General features: G+C 39.1%; 1 protein-coding gene across 9 annotated transcripts in view; it reads right to left on the bottom strand.

Annotated features, from left to right (window-relative positions):
* Positions 1 to 18,175, bottom strand: part of ABCB11 (ATP binding cassette subfamily B member 11) — a 49,268-nt gene that overhangs the window by 8,344 nt on the left and 22,749 nt on the right. For 8 of the 9 annotated variants that reach the window (XM_069020732.1, XM_069020734.1, XM_069020740.1 and 5 more), the window contains 11 exons: positions 15,986 to 16,099; positions 13,915 to 14,025; positions 12,850 to 12,975; positions 11,846 to 12,049; positions 10,416 to 10,586; positions 9,841 to 10,042; positions 9,048 to 9,126; positions 7,965 to 8,100; positions 6,284 to 6,442; positions 1,014 to 1,118; positions 751 to 912 (listed from right to left, as the gene is read on the bottom strand). In XM_069020732.1, the coding sequence (XP_068876833.1) occupies positions 751 to 912; positions 1,014 to 1,118; positions 6,284 to 6,442; positions 7,965 to 8,100; positions 9,048 to 9,126; positions 9,841 to 10,042; positions 10,416 to 10,586; positions 11,846 to 12,049; positions 12,850 to 12,975; positions 13,915 to 14,025; positions 15,986 to 16,099 (1,569 nt within the window). The remainder of the gene's footprint in view (positions 1 to 750; positions 913 to 1,013; positions 1,119 to 6,283; positions 6,443 to 7,964; positions 8,101 to 9,047; positions 9,127 to 9,840; positions 10,043 to 10,415; positions 10,587 to 11,845; positions 12,050 to 12,849; positions 12,976 to 13,914; positions 14,026 to 15,985; positions 16,100 to 18,175) is intronic. The other variant, XM_069020735.1, reaches the window with a different exon arrangement.

Genomic DNA, 18,175 nt, shown 5'->3' with positions numbered 1-18,175 from the left:
AACTAACTTACAATCTTCAGTGAAGCTGAAACATGACAATTTTTGCCAGAAAAGAAATCTGTACATCTCCTTCCTAGTTTCTAGAAAATTGCTTGCATTGGAGCCCAGCAAAATGGCATCTGACTCACTTCTACCAAAGGATCAGTTCAGATAGGTAACAGATATAGCTCAGCATGATTTAACCCTCAGCCACTAAGGAACACAACACATGCAGTTAGTGTCTCACTTTCCCAAATACTGAAACTGGCTGCAGGATTCCCAGCTGGAGCACCAGCCAGTACTGCAGATTGGTTTTTCAAGTGGGTTGTCAGTTTAGATCAAAATTGCCACAACATGCACAATACCATGCTGAAAACTGGAAAACATAGTTATTAATGACTGTCAGTAACATACTATTTAAACATGTTTTTGAAATAAACACTTAAGCATTGTGGCAAAAAAGCTAATTCATCTCCAGAAAAAAAGATCAAACTTCTGCACTGGGTGTTCCTTCCCATTCCATTGTGGGTTGGTATTTTATTGATTATTGTGTTTTGTTTGACCCTATTTGTACTTTTAGGATATACCATATACTATTATTAGTTCCATAGTGGCAGTCTGTGATGAATAGAAGTAGCTTAATTGGTTTACCAAGAACAGAACTACACTGACCTGGCTGGTTGCACGGTAGCTAATCTCTGTTACAACATGCCAAAATAGACCTTCAATCAGTGCTTATAGTAAAATGATTAATGAGGTGCCAGGTCTTACCCCTTGGACCTGTGAGGCATCTGTTGCAAGTCTTGTAGTCAAAGCACCGGGGCTGTTCTTCCGGTCATCAAACCAACCAATGTCTTGCCCCAGCATAGCCTGGAAACCAATTTTCCTTAACCGCCTTGTAAGCAGCTCACCAGACTTGGCAAAGGTGTATCCCTGGGGGGCATGAGAATAAATAAAGATTGTACAGAGAGAGATACCCACCAAGAAAGGGTGCAAAACCAAAAATATGTATTGCTAAATTGGACTGCTATTACCTGTAGAAACTGTGTGAAAAATGAAAGAACTCCAACTAAGACAAAGAGCACACAGACGCCATTGATCTGGTTTTTTTGGTTTTCTTCTTCAAGAATGGAGAAGGTCTTTGAAAAGAAATAAATAGAAATGTCAGTTTTGCTGTGTGTGAAGTTTCTTCTTGACTCCCAATTGCCAAGTGCAGAAACCCACCCTAGAACCAAAGCCAGAACACAGAGCTCTCCCTCTCTCACCCCCTGCAAAGGTCCGATTCCTTATTTTTCCTAAGGTGAGCCTGGATTAAAATGTAATGGGTTTTACTCCTTATAAACAAAAAGTTCAGTATACTCAGTGTCTGCACACACTACTCCTATTTGTGGCCCATCCCTGGTTATAATTAACTACTCATCCCCCACTGTAAACAATGATAACCAGAGAACAGCAATGTAATAAACAGCATAGCAACAAAGCAGCAATGCGGCAGCATCTTATCTCCTCTCTGCTCTGCACCAATTGCAACTTTATTGGGCTGTACAAAATAAAGTCTCTAAATAATTATACCCTAGTGTGTGACTCCCTGCACAACACTTAGCGATGCTGTGATTGCCATAGGTAGGCTCCAAGAGGAACCTACTGTTTTCCTGACGGAGTGTGGATACAAGCCATTAACTTACTGCTGGGCACCTGAGAAAAAGCATTAGTGCTTAAAGGGGAGCCCCTCCACCCCATTCAGTACCATGGCATTTTCATTTTTTAATATCTGGTCTTTTTCAACATTTGCCAATGTTATTGGCTGCTGCTGAAGAGATGGTCCAAATTCGTCCTCTAGCAATTCCTTTCAATCAGAGTTTACCTATCTGAAGTTCTTTATCTGAAATATTTCTGCTGCTTCCAGATAGAGGTCAAAGTTCACATTCGTATTTCTCCACTAATCTTAAATTAATTCTCACTGGATTTCACAGGTAAAATTACTATAAATTGTCCAATCTCTCAATCTTATCGGCAAGGTGTAATTAAACATAACTTACACATTCAACTTCTGCCTTTATCAAAACCAGCCTAAATTCTTCTAGGTGACTATTTAACAGTAGAAAGAGAAGGAATTTTTATTACAGCTACAAAATATAAAAATTACGTGAAAATAAACTTAATTACTAGTCTTAAAAAGGTCAACCCATGTTATTTTTTGTTTGAAATGAGCCATACCTGAAAGTAACAGAGAGGAATTGGAGAATGAATCTGAGAAAAAGAAATAGCTGTTCTCTAGTGGGAATTTCACTTCAAGTATTTTAACTTTGTACACCAGTGCCTTGGCAACAAAATAAATCCTGCAGATTCCAAACTTATAATAGCATAACAGTCCTTAGTGTTTCAAGCTAAGAGCTGTTCCAACACCATGCTGTCTTATCTTTAGCAAGTATATTACTGTCTTAGATGAATCTTTGTGTTAAAGAAAAAAAATCACCAGGTATGTTTTAATCTGTCATAGTAAGAACAAAATATACAATGATCTGTGGCTGCTCCTATTCCCTTCATGAAATCCACTGTACATTCAGTAATTCGTGTTTGATCGCAAACTGAACAGGCTGTTGAGCAGATTTAATCTATCTTTGTAAGTTATGTGTCTAGGATAGATACCACTGTTTTGGTTTTGTTTGTTGGGTTTTTGTTTGCATTGTTTTGAATTTGTTGGGTTTTTTTTCTGTGGGAAATATTCTACTTAAATACTTTGACAGAACGAGATACAAGGTGCACTCATAAACTGTGTCCTATGAGGATTCCAGATTTTAGAATTGCTGTGGTATTGTGATGGTATTTTCTGTGTCATCATGGTGTGCAATATCTAGACATGAATGGGAAAGTGCAGTTCATAGTAGTGGACATGCCAGAAGCAGAGCTGGCCTAAAACATAACCAGGGGAATAACTAACAACTCCTCATTGCGAGATTTGTTCATGTTGATGTCATGCAATTGCAGTGCTGTGGTATTTTTTTGTATGAAAAAATATCAACAAGATATCTGTTGAAATTAACTGGAGTTCTAATGAATACAACTAGCAAACAGTAGGATAAACACAGTATATGATGGATCATGGTAAATATGTAGTTGTGAACTGGGATGAAAAACACTCCTCTCCAGAGATACTGATGGCTTTTTCACAAGTGTCCTGGGTGTTGTGTCTGCACAGTCATCCAGAAACACTGGGATGGCCCCATACATACATTGGTCAAACTTAATATTTCTTCTTTTCACACTTTGAAATTTTTCTATCTAGTCAAACAAATAAATGTCAAACACAAGACCGAGCATTGCAAACAGATATAAATGCTTTCCCTAGGACCCTGCAGTGAGTTTCAGTAAGTATTTATGCTTGTTATAAAGAAAATTTTGTCCACTGCTTCTTTATGGCTGGATGGTCGGCAAGATCAAGTAGGATTCCTCATTTCAAGAATGTTGAAGGCAACACAGTTTCTGATTTCAAGAGGCTGGATTCATATCCACACACCATGAAAGGTGTTCATGAAAAGGGAGAATGCTGAGAGCCTTTGTGTTAATATTCTATCCACGTCACCCACATTCAAAGGGGTTCCCCTGCTTTTTCTTATGCAAGAAATATGTTATGAAAGGCCTTCCCAGTTCCTGTACCCAGGCTCTCCATTGCACCTAGATAAAGGCTGACAGAACTACAATGTCTGCAACACACCTTGAGCATTTCTGATGAAGACAGTTATTGGTCAGCATGGGAGTCCCCTTGCAAGCTTTAAATTCAAGAAAGATGTGCTTAAGAAAAGGATGGGATGAAGTACGTTCTTACACTCTCCCTAAACTGAGAGCAAAACCAATTTATAGTCCTGCAGGACTATAGGAAGGAAACTTGGATAACAATCATCAGGAAGAGATCTTGGTATTGCAGAGGATTTTTCCCCCCCTTATAAGTCTGTCCTGTAAAATTGAACCACCCCATTCTGCAACCATCCTAACATGCTCAGTTATGTTTTTAATCTGAGATCTTTATTAAAAAAATAACACTAATCATGTCAACATGCAGCATGGACAATAGCATCAGGTTTATAAAAAGAAAGATTTATTGCTGAGATGTCCATGTTCAGATCATATAAGTCTCAGCAGTTTTAGTGTGGACTATCCTTTATCTGGAGCCGAGGACTCCATGCCCAAGAGCACATCTTTCAGTTGAGTTTCACTGGAAAGGATCCATACTCTGAGACAATTCCACAGGGAGAACCAAAGCATAAGTAAAAGAAACTACTGAAAACTGTTCAAAAGGTATATACACGGTATTATCCAGTTCTTCATTGACTTTTTGGGACTGATTTCTGAAAACCTTCAGGGCAGACTTAGCTAAATTTATCCTTTCCCCTCATAGGTGTGGGGATTTTTCCCTCACTTCCCCAGCATATTTGTTTTCCCTCACTTCCCCAGCATATTTGTCCCAGAGTACAAGCCCACATGTCTGACACAACAACATTGCAGATATTTGGACAGATCTGAAAGCAGATGCATGTTTGATCTGCCTGACTGCCTTGGCACCAGGTAGAAATATTTTAAATTAATGAAAAACGCATATTGGACTTTCCTCATGTTCATTATGTCTTGCTTTTCCTTGCAGCCTCTTTCCTTTGATAGACTGAGGCCTTCAAGGGTAGAAATTCATCCTTGTCGATGAAGGTATTTAGCATCTTGCAGGATGACATCAGCCCCAGACCTCCCAGGGTCTAGAAGACTCTTCTCTAAAGGAATCAAATGTTAGATTCACTGTGGAATGTGTATAGTAGTGTCTCACCTGCTGTCTAGTGAAAGCCACAGTCCTTAATATGAGCCTAGACACTCAAAAATTGTTTGGAGGTGGCACACCTATGTCTAAAGGCCAAGCACATTGGGCAGAAGTGCTAAGTGCATCAACAGGGCCTAGAACATCCTTTATTCTTCTGCTTGCAGGATCTTACTTAGCAAATGTCAAACTGCAAGTAAATGTGATTCAAAGACCTGAGCAGCTTTCCAGAGAGAAATGTCTAAGCCAAAGCAGTTCCCCCAAAAAAACAAACAGCAAAAGGTCAACCTTTCTTTTGATAGATTGCTGGCACTGCTCTTAGAATCCTTTTCTATCAGTAGCTCAAATGCTGGGGCATTCATTCATTCATTCATTCATTCATTCATTCATTCATTCATTCATTCATTCACTTTTTCCTTCCTGTAAGGTTTTCAACCTCCAATATCTGTCTACCCTTCAGGACATATATTTTTGCACATGCGTACCTACCCTGACCTAAGCAAGTGAGTGCAAAGCACAAGTTTTATCCTACCTCAGATGGGTACCAAAACCACAAAAAAACCAGTGGCCTTCCCATTATATTCCCAATGAATGTGTCATTACTTTACTTAATGATATACAGAATGAACAGATGGGTTTTCTCTAGCTTAATTCTTGAAAATTTAGGACACTTTCCTAGGCACTAGTTAGAGCAGCACTGAGTATCTTCAGGCAGCCCTCCAGTTTCCCACCAACTTGGCAATTATTTCCCCAGAAAGCTTTTATACAAAAGGGGAGGCATCCTCTTTCTATCACAGCAAGTTTTTGAAGAAATAAACACTCATGGCTGAACTCAACAAGTTTCAAGAGAGGCAGAGAGGCTGTGGATTTTGATAAGACTGCATCCTTTAGTGAATGTTAAGGTTTAAAGCATATCTCTACTTCCTGCTTCCAAATCTGTTGATGCAAGCCTACTCTTTGCTGGTGGCTGTGAACCCAGTTACAATTCTCTCTCTCTCCCTGGGCATTCTGCAGGGAGCAGGCAGCAAAGAGGTGCTGGAAATACATAAACAAAAAAAGTGAAGTAATTTTTAGATTTGATCCAAAGCTTTCTCAAAGGCTTGCCCAAGTCTGTACAATAAATTCTGCAGAGAAGGACTTTGCATGTGTCTCTCTCCACTGTATCTGCATGTGAGGTACATTTTGTCTCGTCTAAAATAAACTGTATGCAAGTACAGAAACCAATTCCCAACAGTTCCTGGAAAATGAACAAAAGAGATAATGAAGAACACATGACAAATGCTGATAAGCCTACCCCTTCAAAGAGCTCTAATGATAAGTGTGATGACAGTGATATAAATATCTCTACTGAATAATTGTTTATAGGCAAGAAGGTTAACCCCATTTACTTGATGAGATCTAAAGATTTGCCAAAACATGTCAAGTTGTGCATCATACATTCAGTCTCCTCTGTTTCAGAGCTAAAACAGAGCTAATACACTTTAAAATGTTATCATAACATACCCCAAGAATCTGACTGAATAGCAAAGCATAGAGTGGATTGACGGCTCCATTCACAGCTGCTGCCAGAGATCCAAGCACCAGGTATGGCCATTCAGAAGCATTGTATTTCAAAATTCTGGTAAATGATACAGGCTTGGCATCTTCCTCCACAAAAGATTCCTAAAAAAAATGGTTAGATTTATGAAGGGAATGCATTCCCCCAGTGATGTTCTCCCTTTGACAGCGAGATAAAATAGTTGGTTAAAATTTTGTGCCCAAACAGTTGCTCTAGCTGTGGACAGGAGGGGCAGAGATGGCTGCTGTCTGGAGCTCTTTTGTGGCCCTAATGAGAAAAGTTTATTTAACAAGAGGGTTAAATAAACAACAACCTTTACCATCCCTGGGGAAAAAGGGAGAGATTCATACCTTTTGCAGCTCTAATTGTTCCAGCTGCAGAGGTTATTTACAACCAGTTTAAGTTTTTCTGCCACTGAAACTCAGCCTATTCCCTTTCAGCTGCCTCCAGACGAGATGTGATGCAATACCCAGTGCCAAAACTTAAACTCCCTCCTCACAAGCAGATTTTGTGTCACTCACTCAATATCTTAAATATTATTTTTAAGTATTGTGAGTGACCACACTGATCAGACTGCATCAAATTAACAGGTATGTGATATAATTAAAACAAGAGAGATCTCAGAGTGATAGTTGGATCCAGGCTTTTTACATAGTAATTATGCCTCCCTTCTCTGAAACATCCTCAGAGTATATGCCCAGTAAGGGCAGAATATTCATCATCAAATTATAACTTATCCTGCAGTTTGATTTGTGCAGAATTTTTGTAACAGCATGCTCAGCCCTACTTACTTCCCTCAATTAGTATGACTAGAAATGCCCAGACAGAAAAGACACTGTGAAGACCTATCTTTTGGAAATATGCAGGGAGGAGTGGGTGGAAACATCTTGTATTTTCTCTTTCCCCTGAGCTGGTGCCAGAGTGATAGCACTCAAGCCCTCTATTTATCCACAGAATAGGTTTAGCAATAGCATGAAGAGTAACTTCTGACTGCTGCTCTCTGCACTGAACAACTGCAGCCATGCAAATTGGTGCAGCTCTTTGGAAACCCACCGTGCATATTCCTATGTATTCTCTGTAACTTTCAGGCATGTTGGCCTTTATTTTCTATGCCAGTTGATTGCATGAGGACACTGACAGCAAAAGGATTCTGGGCTAGGTTGCAGTGAGGGTGTCTTTCTGCTCAAGTCTCCAGATGATTTTTAGATGAAAGTGAATTTATCCTTTACTGAACAAGAAGCAGTGCCATTTGCATCACTGATTAATTACATTTCACAGGCTGAGCAGTTTGCCTTTTGTCACTTAATTCAGCTTTTATGAATATGTGTTTTTCAACTAAATCTACAACATATATCAATTTACCAACAGGTAGATAGCAAATAGCAAAATTTCTGTGCTAGAAATTTTATATGGACCAATAATCATAACAGCCATCAAAATCCAGCCTAGGATTTACACAGAGATAAGAATTGAAGCTGTGGTTTTGTTTAAGTAGAGAAAAGGATCAAGCCAAGAAGATGTACCTGCCAAGAATTCCTAAGCTACAAGCACATAGCTACAGGTGACCATTAACAAATAATATAACCTCTTCAGTTGAAAATTTCATTGCAAACTCTTGGACCCGACCTTTTTTGCTTTTCCATCATCTTCTCCATAGGAAGGCATAAGATAGGAAGACTCTGCAGGATCTCCTCCAATAGACAATGGAGGGTCAGGGACCACATTAGAGAGCTGGGATCTTGAGCGCTGCCGAAGTGAAGCTCTGCACAGAGGACAGAAAGGGCCTGTTCTTCACAGCTTAGTAAAAACAAGAATTGCTTGCAAAGCAAGTACAGTTTTCATATCAACTTAAATCCACTGAAGCAATTCATAGGAATCCCACAGACTTTTTCTTTCTTTAATATGTTCTCACAACTTCTTGGGAAGAAAATATCTCACTAACAGGGACAAATAATTTTCAAAATCATACTCCACTCACACCACTCAGACATTGTCTTAGATGTACCATGTACTGTGTATTTGTTAAGTAAAACTGTGGTGTGTCCTACTACATTTGCAGAAGTTATTAAGACATCAAGTCAAATCACTGTTACCACTACCAGTAATCCAGTCCAGCAAAACAGGATGCTGAAACAAACCATCTCTCTCTCTGGCAAAACATAACTCTGTGATGTAGGAGATGTATTCATTTGCACATGACTGACATGGGCTTGCCTGAAAGAAATAGTAAGTGTCTAGCTACAAGACAGTCGGGCTGTAAAATGCTTTCAATTTCATCAAGTAGAAGACACAATAAAAATGTCATTGTAGATTGCATTGATTTCTCAAGTAATTGCACAGCAATTTTTCAAATGACTGGACTGAAAGTGCATTAGATATTACAAATATGGCTGTATGTTAGTAATATCAAAACCAGAAGATTACCAGAGGACATGAAAATTGGAGAAAAGGTACTATGGATAGAAAGGAGCAAAATTAAGAGCCTTGCTATTTATCCATGGACTTCAATCAGTAACATTATTACTTAAGCTATTTCTTTCCAAGTGAACTCTATCTCAGTAAAATGCTTGCAGCCCTTCAACCCTCTTTTACACAGCACACAGAAAAGTGATTTTTTAGCACTATTGGGATTTTGGAATTGGGAGATGAAGTAGAAACATTGGGAGTAGTCTGAAAACATTGAGATTTACAACCATTTTTAAGACTCACCGCAAACTGGCCTGATAGCTTCCCCTTCTGAATGACTGGACATTCTCGAGATTTGGCTCAACCACATTATTCTCTGCTGCTGCAAAATACAGTATATAGAGCTCTTCAGTTAGTGCTAAAACTGAATACAACCTAAGTACACTGTGGCTCTGCAAAAAAGTGCATAGTCTCCAAGTCATAAATGGAATACTTTGTAGAAGGCAAGGGGTGTAACACAACCTTGCTATTCACCTACATGTTTCACAAGTTTTATATTTGTATTTTACACGATGAAGTTAACTGAATATTAGCCCAAGGACAATCTCACTTCAGATGTGACTGCTAAAGACTTTTTACCTATTTTAGCTCTGCAATTGGTCTCATATTTCAAGATAATCATATCCAATGTATGCCTCACAAAAATACAACAGATCATTCTATTAGACCTTAATTTCCAGAAGCTTTGATTCAAATCTGCCTCTAGAAAAATAAATAGGGCAGTTTCAGCATACTCTGTAATGTGCCTGAATTCCAAATGCAGCAGAGCTGGACTTTTGGCACTCAGTGGAGCTATAAAATGATGGATATTGCAGGTCAGAACTAATTTCAGGGCAGACATATTAGGAAGGTCTTTCAGTGCATATGCAGCAAAACCACTTTGGCTACCAATGTATTATTTCTATGAATGATAAAATTCAGCCATAAAAGCAGAAGACAAAAAGAAGCTAATAGCCCTTATTAAAAGAAAAAAAAAATTAAAATCTGCATTCTGTGGGATTTTACATGATTTTATAAGAGAAAACAAAATGGTTACTTTCTGTTTCTTCTCTGTTAGGTGTTGTGTCTCCTTTGCTTTGCAAGGTCACCAACATGAAATAAACCCCTTTCCTCTTCAGGAGTTCCTCGTGAGTTCCTCTCTCGACAGCCCTGCCGTGCTCAAACCCGACAATGATGTCGGCGGCTTTGACGGCTGACAGGCGGTGAGCGATGGAGATCGCGGTGCGGCCGAGGCGAGCCTGAAGGAGACAACAACAGCCCCACTCCCAGCACAGCACACTGAAATGCTGGGAACCAGCTGTGCAACCTAAGGGCTCCTCAAATTAACAGGAGTTTTTCTAATGGGTTCAGCTGACTTTGACTTTAGCTCCATCCACAACCCACAGAGGAGCATGTGTTTCTGGGCAAAGGGAGTGATAGATTTCTGTTGATGTCCAAACATAAGAAAAAATTATTCTCAGTCCATAATACTAAGGTTCTACTGGTACATGTGAAACAGTTATTAAGAAATGCTTCTCATAGATTTGTTGCAATTCAGTAGCACCCTCTACAGAGTGCATTACAAATAATTTCTGCCCTTTCAAGTCCAATTTTTGCTATACTATAGCAAACCTTATGAAGTGCTTCTTGGACAATCGCTTCACTTTCATTATCCAGTGCTGATGTAGCCATATCCAGGAGCAGGATTTTGGGGTTTCGCACCAAAGCTCGAGCAATGGCTATCCTCTGTTTTTGACCTCCACTCATCTGGCTTCCACCCTCTCCAACATGAGTGTCAAATTGCTGTGCGAAGGAAAAAAAGTGAAAATTAAACAGATAAGAAAGAAGCCTGTTAAGCTTCTGGTGAAGGTATTGGTAAAGCGTCTTTCAGATTTGTCCTTGGAGTAGACTTTAAGTAAAAACATTGTTAGTGCAGCAGATTCAAAGAGCCACAGGTGAAATAACCTTCTTCATAATGTACATGATCATTTTTCCCCACACCAAAAAGTACTCTCTGGTTAAAAAGGTGAGATGTTCTGGTTCAGCTCAAAACAACTATATCAGCAAAAGCTGAAATGCAGAGGAATCACCCACCCACTCTCCATCAGATGACTCACAAGCAAACTTTTCACAGAGCTGGACTTGTCTGCTGATGACTTGTCTGCACATGAGTCATGTGACTCATGAACACTGTCTGTGATTCATGGATACCCTACCCTGGTGGCATCGGGTTAAGGTAAAGAATTAAATAAACACATAAAGCCTGGCATATTGAGAGACAGGATAATTATATTCACTTAGAGCTAAATCTTTTTTATTCCTCCATTTCCATGAAATAAATAGGGGCCTTTAAACAGCCTTTCAGTGAATAGTTTCCTGGAAGCCTGGAAATGCATAGATGGAGGATAAAGACAATATACTAACATTAGTTAATGGTACTTGAATCCTGTCAATAACATTCACTGTTGTAACATGTCATTTTCAGAAGCTACTTGGCCCAATAACATTCTAGAAAAGTAGATAGCTTGCTAGTATCCAATTTGGGCTTTGTAAGGAGGAATGACTGAAGCCCTGTCATCATTCGGGAAGAAACTGGAGAAGAAGGAACCCCCAGCTGGCTTACAGAGCTTGTACAAGAAGGTGAGCTTGTGTGCATTAGTACAGACAGCTCAAGTAACATATGCTGGCTAGTGAGAGGCTGAGCTCTACATTGCTTTTGGCCTGAGCAGAAACAGATCTTCATAGCATGAAAAATACAAATTTTTAAATCATGCTATGATTATTACCATGACACTGAATGTTGTGTAAATGATTCCTGAGGAACTAATTCCTCTTGAGGTTGTATTTGGGGGGTTTTTTTGTTTATTTTGTAACTTGGTGGCATACGTGTAGCAAGACCTAAATAACTGTAGTCAAAGGAAACGTTGTTGCTTCCTATCTGAATTAATCTTCCGCCCTTCCACTTGAGCACAAATTGCTGCAGGCTAGGAGGGACAAAAGGACAAAAGGATTATCTTTTTTCTTATCAAATTCTGCCAAACACTTTCCAAGGCAGAGCATACCTGTGGTAAGTCCATGATGAAATTGTAAGCATTGGCCTGTTTGGCTGCTTTGATAATGTCTTCCATGGTAGCCTCATCCCGCCCGTAGCGAATGTTCTCTGCAATTGTGGTGGCAAAGAGCACTGGCTCTTGTTCAACAATGCCAATCTGTGAGCGCAGCCACTGGATATTCAGGGAACGAAGGTCATGGCCATCCAGGGTAATCTACAATTAGAACATGGACACAAAATCAGGAAAAAAGTCAGGGACATTATTCCCTCCAGTTCAGAGACAAAGAAAGACACAATGGAAGTGAAGGGCCTGTGATGCTGTGTGCCCATGGCCAGCATAAAAATCAGCTTTCAGACATAGAAGGTGGCAAAGCAATGGCAGTAATATAGCAATGGCAGTAATATTGGTTCTTGGAGTTGTGCTCTTTGATTTCACTTCCCATTTCTGCTTGGCATCAGAAATAAAACCAGGTGAAAAGTAATCATGAAAGTGATTATTGTATGTTCACAGTAATTTGTTTCTTTGTCTTTTATATATTCAAATACACGTCAACATGTATGTGATTATGTGTTCCTATTTGATATAGGAACACATAAATGGAATGAGATTTTGAATAGATGTAATTCATATTCTTAGCCAAGCCATTACTAAATGGTAATTGCATGTACCTAAGTGATATTAGTTCAATACTGGGTTTTCCAGAAAACATTTGTCACTCTTGAATTATCATTTCTATAGGGATTGTTTTTACACAGATTTAGCACTGAATTTTTATTTTTTCCTAACAGTTTGTTCTTTCACACAATTGTTATTTAAGACTATTAAGCACAGTCTTATAAAAGAAATGTGCAGGAAGATATTTCACTCATTTAAAAAATAATTGGGAAAAAAAAAAAAAAGAAGAAAGAAACGAAAGGGAGTTAGTAGTCTTCCTTCCCACGTTGGAGAAGAAACCATGCCATTCTTTCAAGTTTCTGGGGCCAGAGAAACACATTCTAGGCTGGGACACTGACCATGCCTTCAGCGGGGTCATAGAAGCGCTGGATGAGCTGTATGGTTGTACTTTTTCCAGCTCCACTAGCTCCAACAAAAGCTGTTGTCTCTCCTGCTTTAATCACCACATTAAGGTTATCCAAGATCTGGATAGGAAAAAAAAAAGAAACAGAATCTACCTATTTTAATTCCCCCACAGTCATACAACCAAGTGAGTATATTCTGTATCTTAAAGATTCAAAGCAATTCTACAAAATTCAGAGAAGTATTATGAAGAAAGAAGATAAAGCAAGCCACATATTTTTACACTGTTTGAAGACTTTGTAGATGCAGAGCACTCATTTCCACAACAGGCAGGCAGATATTGACCTTTCATTGTTCCTCTTGCTCATCATTAAGAATTAGTCAAGTTAATACCACTAGAGAACTTATTAAATTATATTCGCTTTAAAGAACACTCTGCATGTATTGTGAATGTATGTTAAAGCATAAATATTAAGAATGTAACAGTGAAATTCTGTAGAAAAATCTGATACAACATGTGTGTCCATCTTTACAAGTAATAGAACTAATTTGTTTGTCCAATAATATGCTTTTCCAAGGAGAATTTGTCAATTCAAACACACAAGTAGAGAAACAGTGGGATATACAGCCTACACTCCTGTCTCTTTCCTAGCATTTTAATGGGTCACATGGTGCATCCCCAAGGTAATGGAAGAGTTTTACAAAATCTCCTTGCACCATTCAGTTTATTACTTTGTGTTCTATCTTGTACACATTGATACAAGGGCATCATTCATTGTAAGAGAAGCTATATGCAGATGAATTTGCCTGAAATTACTGGGAGTTTATGTTCATCAGCAAGGGATATGCTGATGTGGCAATGGATATGTCAGAATGGTAAAATAAGCAGAATAGTAAGCAGAAGAACCCTTTAATAGAAGAATTATTCAGTCTACTTTTAAACAAAGGGTCTGGGCTTCTGGAAAACAACCTCTACTGAAAATCTAAAAATTGCTGGCAGAACCAGGATATTTTGCTTGTTTACAATAACTGTGTTCACAGGATGGGTGATGAATTATTACCTTTACATCTGGTCTGGATGGATAATTGAATGTTACATTATGAAATTCAATTTCACCTCGTATTTTATCCAGCTTGTAGCCATCTTCTGACATGCAGTCAATGGTGGGTTTCTAGGATGAAATTTATTGGGTTATTTATTTGCTGTTAAACAGTCAACAGTGCTGCAGTAGATAAATATTCCCAACACCATACAAAGCCATGGCACTTCTGTTTGAACAGCACTTGGCTACATGGAGCCAGCTGCAGGCTCTGCCCCAGGGATAGCAGGAAAGGGACATGGAATTGAGGGCCACAGCGATGGGGAAGCTGTCCCTGGTGGGTAGCACAGACAAAAAGGACGCACCCTCTTCTCATAGTAGGCTTACTGCAAATACCACAGCCAACCAGTCAGGTAGTTTTTGCTGGAACTGAGTAGCTGACTGACTGAGGCATTTTGACTAAGCTAATTTAGCCAGCTCCTCAGAGATAAAATCTCACTCATAAACATTCTCTCACAGCACTGAACAACAAATTCATTGCTGAAAATCTGCAGGCCTTGCCACTTGGCAATTAAAACATCCCTCCTTGCACACCCAGTCCTCAGAGCTGAAATATTGAAGTTTTCCTATGAAGAGCTTTGGGTCTTGCATACTTTTGGACAGGTGTTGGGTATTGAGGACTGCTAGACATAAGCAGAAAACTAAGAGAAATTTGAGGAATGACAAAGAAATAAAAATTTTTAAGGACAGATTTCTGAAGCATGGAATACAGACAATAAATTAAAACAATTGCAACCAATATATTTGATAATTGAAACGTGCATGATTTCTTTATACAGCCTAACAGATTGAAAGGAAAGGTAAAGTGAGAAATGAGTCTGTTCTAAGATGTTAAGAACAGCTGCAAGATTGGTTCCTCTTTAGGAATATGACTTACTTAAAGTCAGATACTATGATCCGTGAAGAAGTTTCACTGATCCTGCAAATGGGAACCTCAACATGACTACATTTAGTGCCAGGGCAGAGCTGTGCTTGTACTGTCTAATCACAAATCTACAAATGTGGCAAGCAGAGGGATCTAATTTTGTCACTCTTTCTCTAGACAGATGAAATCGGATGTTGGTTTGCTTTTTCTACCCTAAGGTTGTGTGACTCAGCCTTATCTTGAATTTTGTGATTCTGTTGCAACTCTTTATGATTTTAAATTTTTTCTCAGAAAAACACGTCCCTAATTCATCTCTATTTTCAGTTTATTTTAGAGCTTTAGCTTATGAAGTATATATGTTTTATCATTATTACAGAAATTTGAAGGGTTACTAAAAACTCGGCTAGCATTACCACAGCCTTATGTGCTCTGTAGAGGACAAGCAGCATTTTAATGTGTTTACACAGCTTTTAGCTTTTAGTAAAGCTTGTCAACGAACAGAGATAACACATACTTTAAGAAATCAACAGTACTTTTCCAACCACTAAATTTATAAAACTATAGAAAGGAAACCTCATCAATAAATGCCAGTGGCACCTCAGGGTCTCTCATACAACCTTATTTCAAGTGTCTATCTGTCTAGATAATATTGTGATTAATATTTATGACTGCTATATGACCAGTGCCTGTGCTCATTTGGTCCCATTTTAGCTCAGGGTAGCTCTGGGTGACAGAGGCCACCTTCACCACTAATGCCAATGGAGCCACACCTTTTGATGCCATCTGGAGGCTGGGAGCTATGGGATGGCTGCTGCAAGCTTGGTTGCAGAGTGGCTATTACTGCGTGCCAGTACACCTTCCATGGGCCAGCACTGATAAGTAATTGCATGTAAGGAGAAGTGGGAACGAGGAACAGCAGTAGCTGAGGTAAAGCTTCATAGCTCAGAACCAGGCCATTTAAGAAATCTGTTCAATGCATTCTTTGAGTGTTGCAATAGACTTTGAGTCTTTAAATCTATGCAATAGACTTCTCTATTACATAGTCAATTTTTCTTTAATTGGACTAATTTTTCCTTATTTACAAGGTAGATAAAACCAGTACCACTTGGGGCTTATTTAATTATTTTTACACTACAAAGTAACATGGCTTAGAAATGCATTACTTACTTTATCTATTGTCTCAAAAATGTTTGTTGCAGCCCCACGACCAGTGGCAAAGGCTTCCAGACAGGGAGATGCCTGGCCAAGATTTAACGCTCCTATTAAAACACCAAAGAAAACCTGAAGAAGTGGAAAAAGAAGTTAACAAAATATGTCATCACTTTTTTATTACAGTTTACAGCTTAGACAGGCAAGCCAAACTACAGCATCTTAATGACTTCTCATGCATCTGCTGAACTGCAGTGGTTCACTATAGCATTATTAGCCAACAAGAAAGCAAACAAATGCATTTTAGAAGATATTTTCACTGTCTTCCACAGCTCTCCTTGAGGCTGAAGTAAACCAACTTATATTTGCCTTGGACTAAAAAAGTAAGCATCTAGGTATTTACTGAGATACCACTGATGTATTTTTAAGCTATCTCAGTTTGACTGGGTACCTCTTCCTTGAAACAAGGTCTGGAACAGAACATTGGTGGGAAGTAGATTATTTTGAGGATGCTTTTTACCAGTAAGCAAAAATAGAAAGAAGCTTAAAACTCTGTATTACAACCTTTGTCCATTGCAGTTCCTGTCTCATCCAATACTCACAAAACTTAATTTTGGGGAGGTACCAGCTATAGAGAATATTTTTTCTCTGTCTCCCAGAGAAATGAACTGTAAGGATTGCTACCAACACTGGATAAGGCACTTTTTGAGGTGAGGTAATTCCGTCGTGTGGATGGACAGATTCTACAGGTAGCAAATACCCAATGTGCTCACTGTTTCAAGTTCTTTTCTAAGAAACAAAATGAATAGTTGCTCACTAATGACCCTCTTCTGAAAGCCCCAGGATCCCCTTTTTCCCTAAGCCTAGGACAACATGAGAGAAAATGCACCACAGCATCTGCTCTTCCTGGGAAGACTGACAGACAATAAAGGCAGCTGGATACAGTACTGAATATCAGAGGATGCTTGAGCCCAAGAATTCAGCCTTGGTGTGTGGCCTTGTGGATCAGAAGCAAGTGAAGCTGTAGCATATCAACTAAAATACCAAAAGTGTTTGCTCATAATTTCCTAAGAGCTGCCAATGCTTCATTTCTATGAAAAGTTTTTATGAAGGCTCTTAAATATACCTTCTAAGACTGAAAATGCTGGCAGGGGCTTCAAAGAACAGGACACTAGAAGGTGGTGAATATAAAGAAGGTAGAGGCTTATTTAGCATTTAGATACCACACAGATGCAAATTATTTCATTGTCTGTTTCTACAACAAGGAGCAAGCTGCATTGTATTGTAAGTATAGCTTATACTTCTCAGTGCTACCGTACTGGGGTGTGCTTTTGAACACTTTTTGACAGTTTTTTTCCTAGAATTTACTCTGTTTTACTTCTCCTTAGTTTCAGTTACAGAGGTATTTTGGCAGAACAGGTTATAAGGGTTGGATAATGTCTTTGGTGTAGGCTTTTGGTCCATTTTGCTGCTTTGTTGTGGGTGATAGTTTGAACATTCACCCTGAACATGAGGAGACATGGATTGTTATGTCTGGTATGTAACCCTTTGCACTATTTTGGCCTGAAAATTCTGCTAAGAAGCAATCAAGTTACACAGGACTCAGTTCTCCTTTGCACCAGAGTGATGTTTCCTGGGACTATCTCTATAGCTAAAGTGGAGGAATCTACTGAACACATACTGTGCACTGCAAATGTCTACACTGGGATGTAGAGATCATGGCATACATTTATACTCAGCTTTACTACTAACTAATTTTCTCACGTGAGTGAGTCTCAAAGCAAGGAGGTTCTATGCCTGTCAGAGTCCATCATGAACATGAAGGAGCATGTTCTGTACACCTGGCAGAAGAGGAAGGGAAGGCAATACTTAGTATATATCAATGCAGTATGGCTGGTGCATGACTTTTTGAGAGAGCAGGAAAAGCATATTTCAATGTTTTGTATCTACAAATCCCCTTTCCTGCCCCCTGCCAAACTAGGAGTGTATGGTAGAAAATAGAAAGTAGAAGAAAGATGACTGGAAACTGTGAGTAAGGGAAGCATGAGGAAGAGTATCTCCATTGACAGGTACAGTTTTTCAGCTACAGGGTAGCTCCCCACTGTTTGCCATTTGTCATTTGGAAGCACTGGACTATACTTACCATGTGCAAGGCAAGGAAATTGCTCACTTTGTTTTTCACAGCACTATCTCATACCTCACAGCACC

Source organism: Aphelocoma coerulescens, chromosome 7 (assembly GCF_041296385.1).
Source record: "Aphelocoma coerulescens isolate FSJ_1873_10779 chromosome 7, UR_Acoe_1.0, whole genome shotgun sequence".
NCBI classification, from domain to species: Eukaryota; Metazoa; Chordata; class Aves; order Passeriformes; family Corvidae; genus Aphelocoma; species Aphelocoma coerulescens.
The sequence above is the reverse complement of the archived record's forward strand: the minus strand, read 5'-3'. Positions and strand labels throughout refer to the sequence as shown.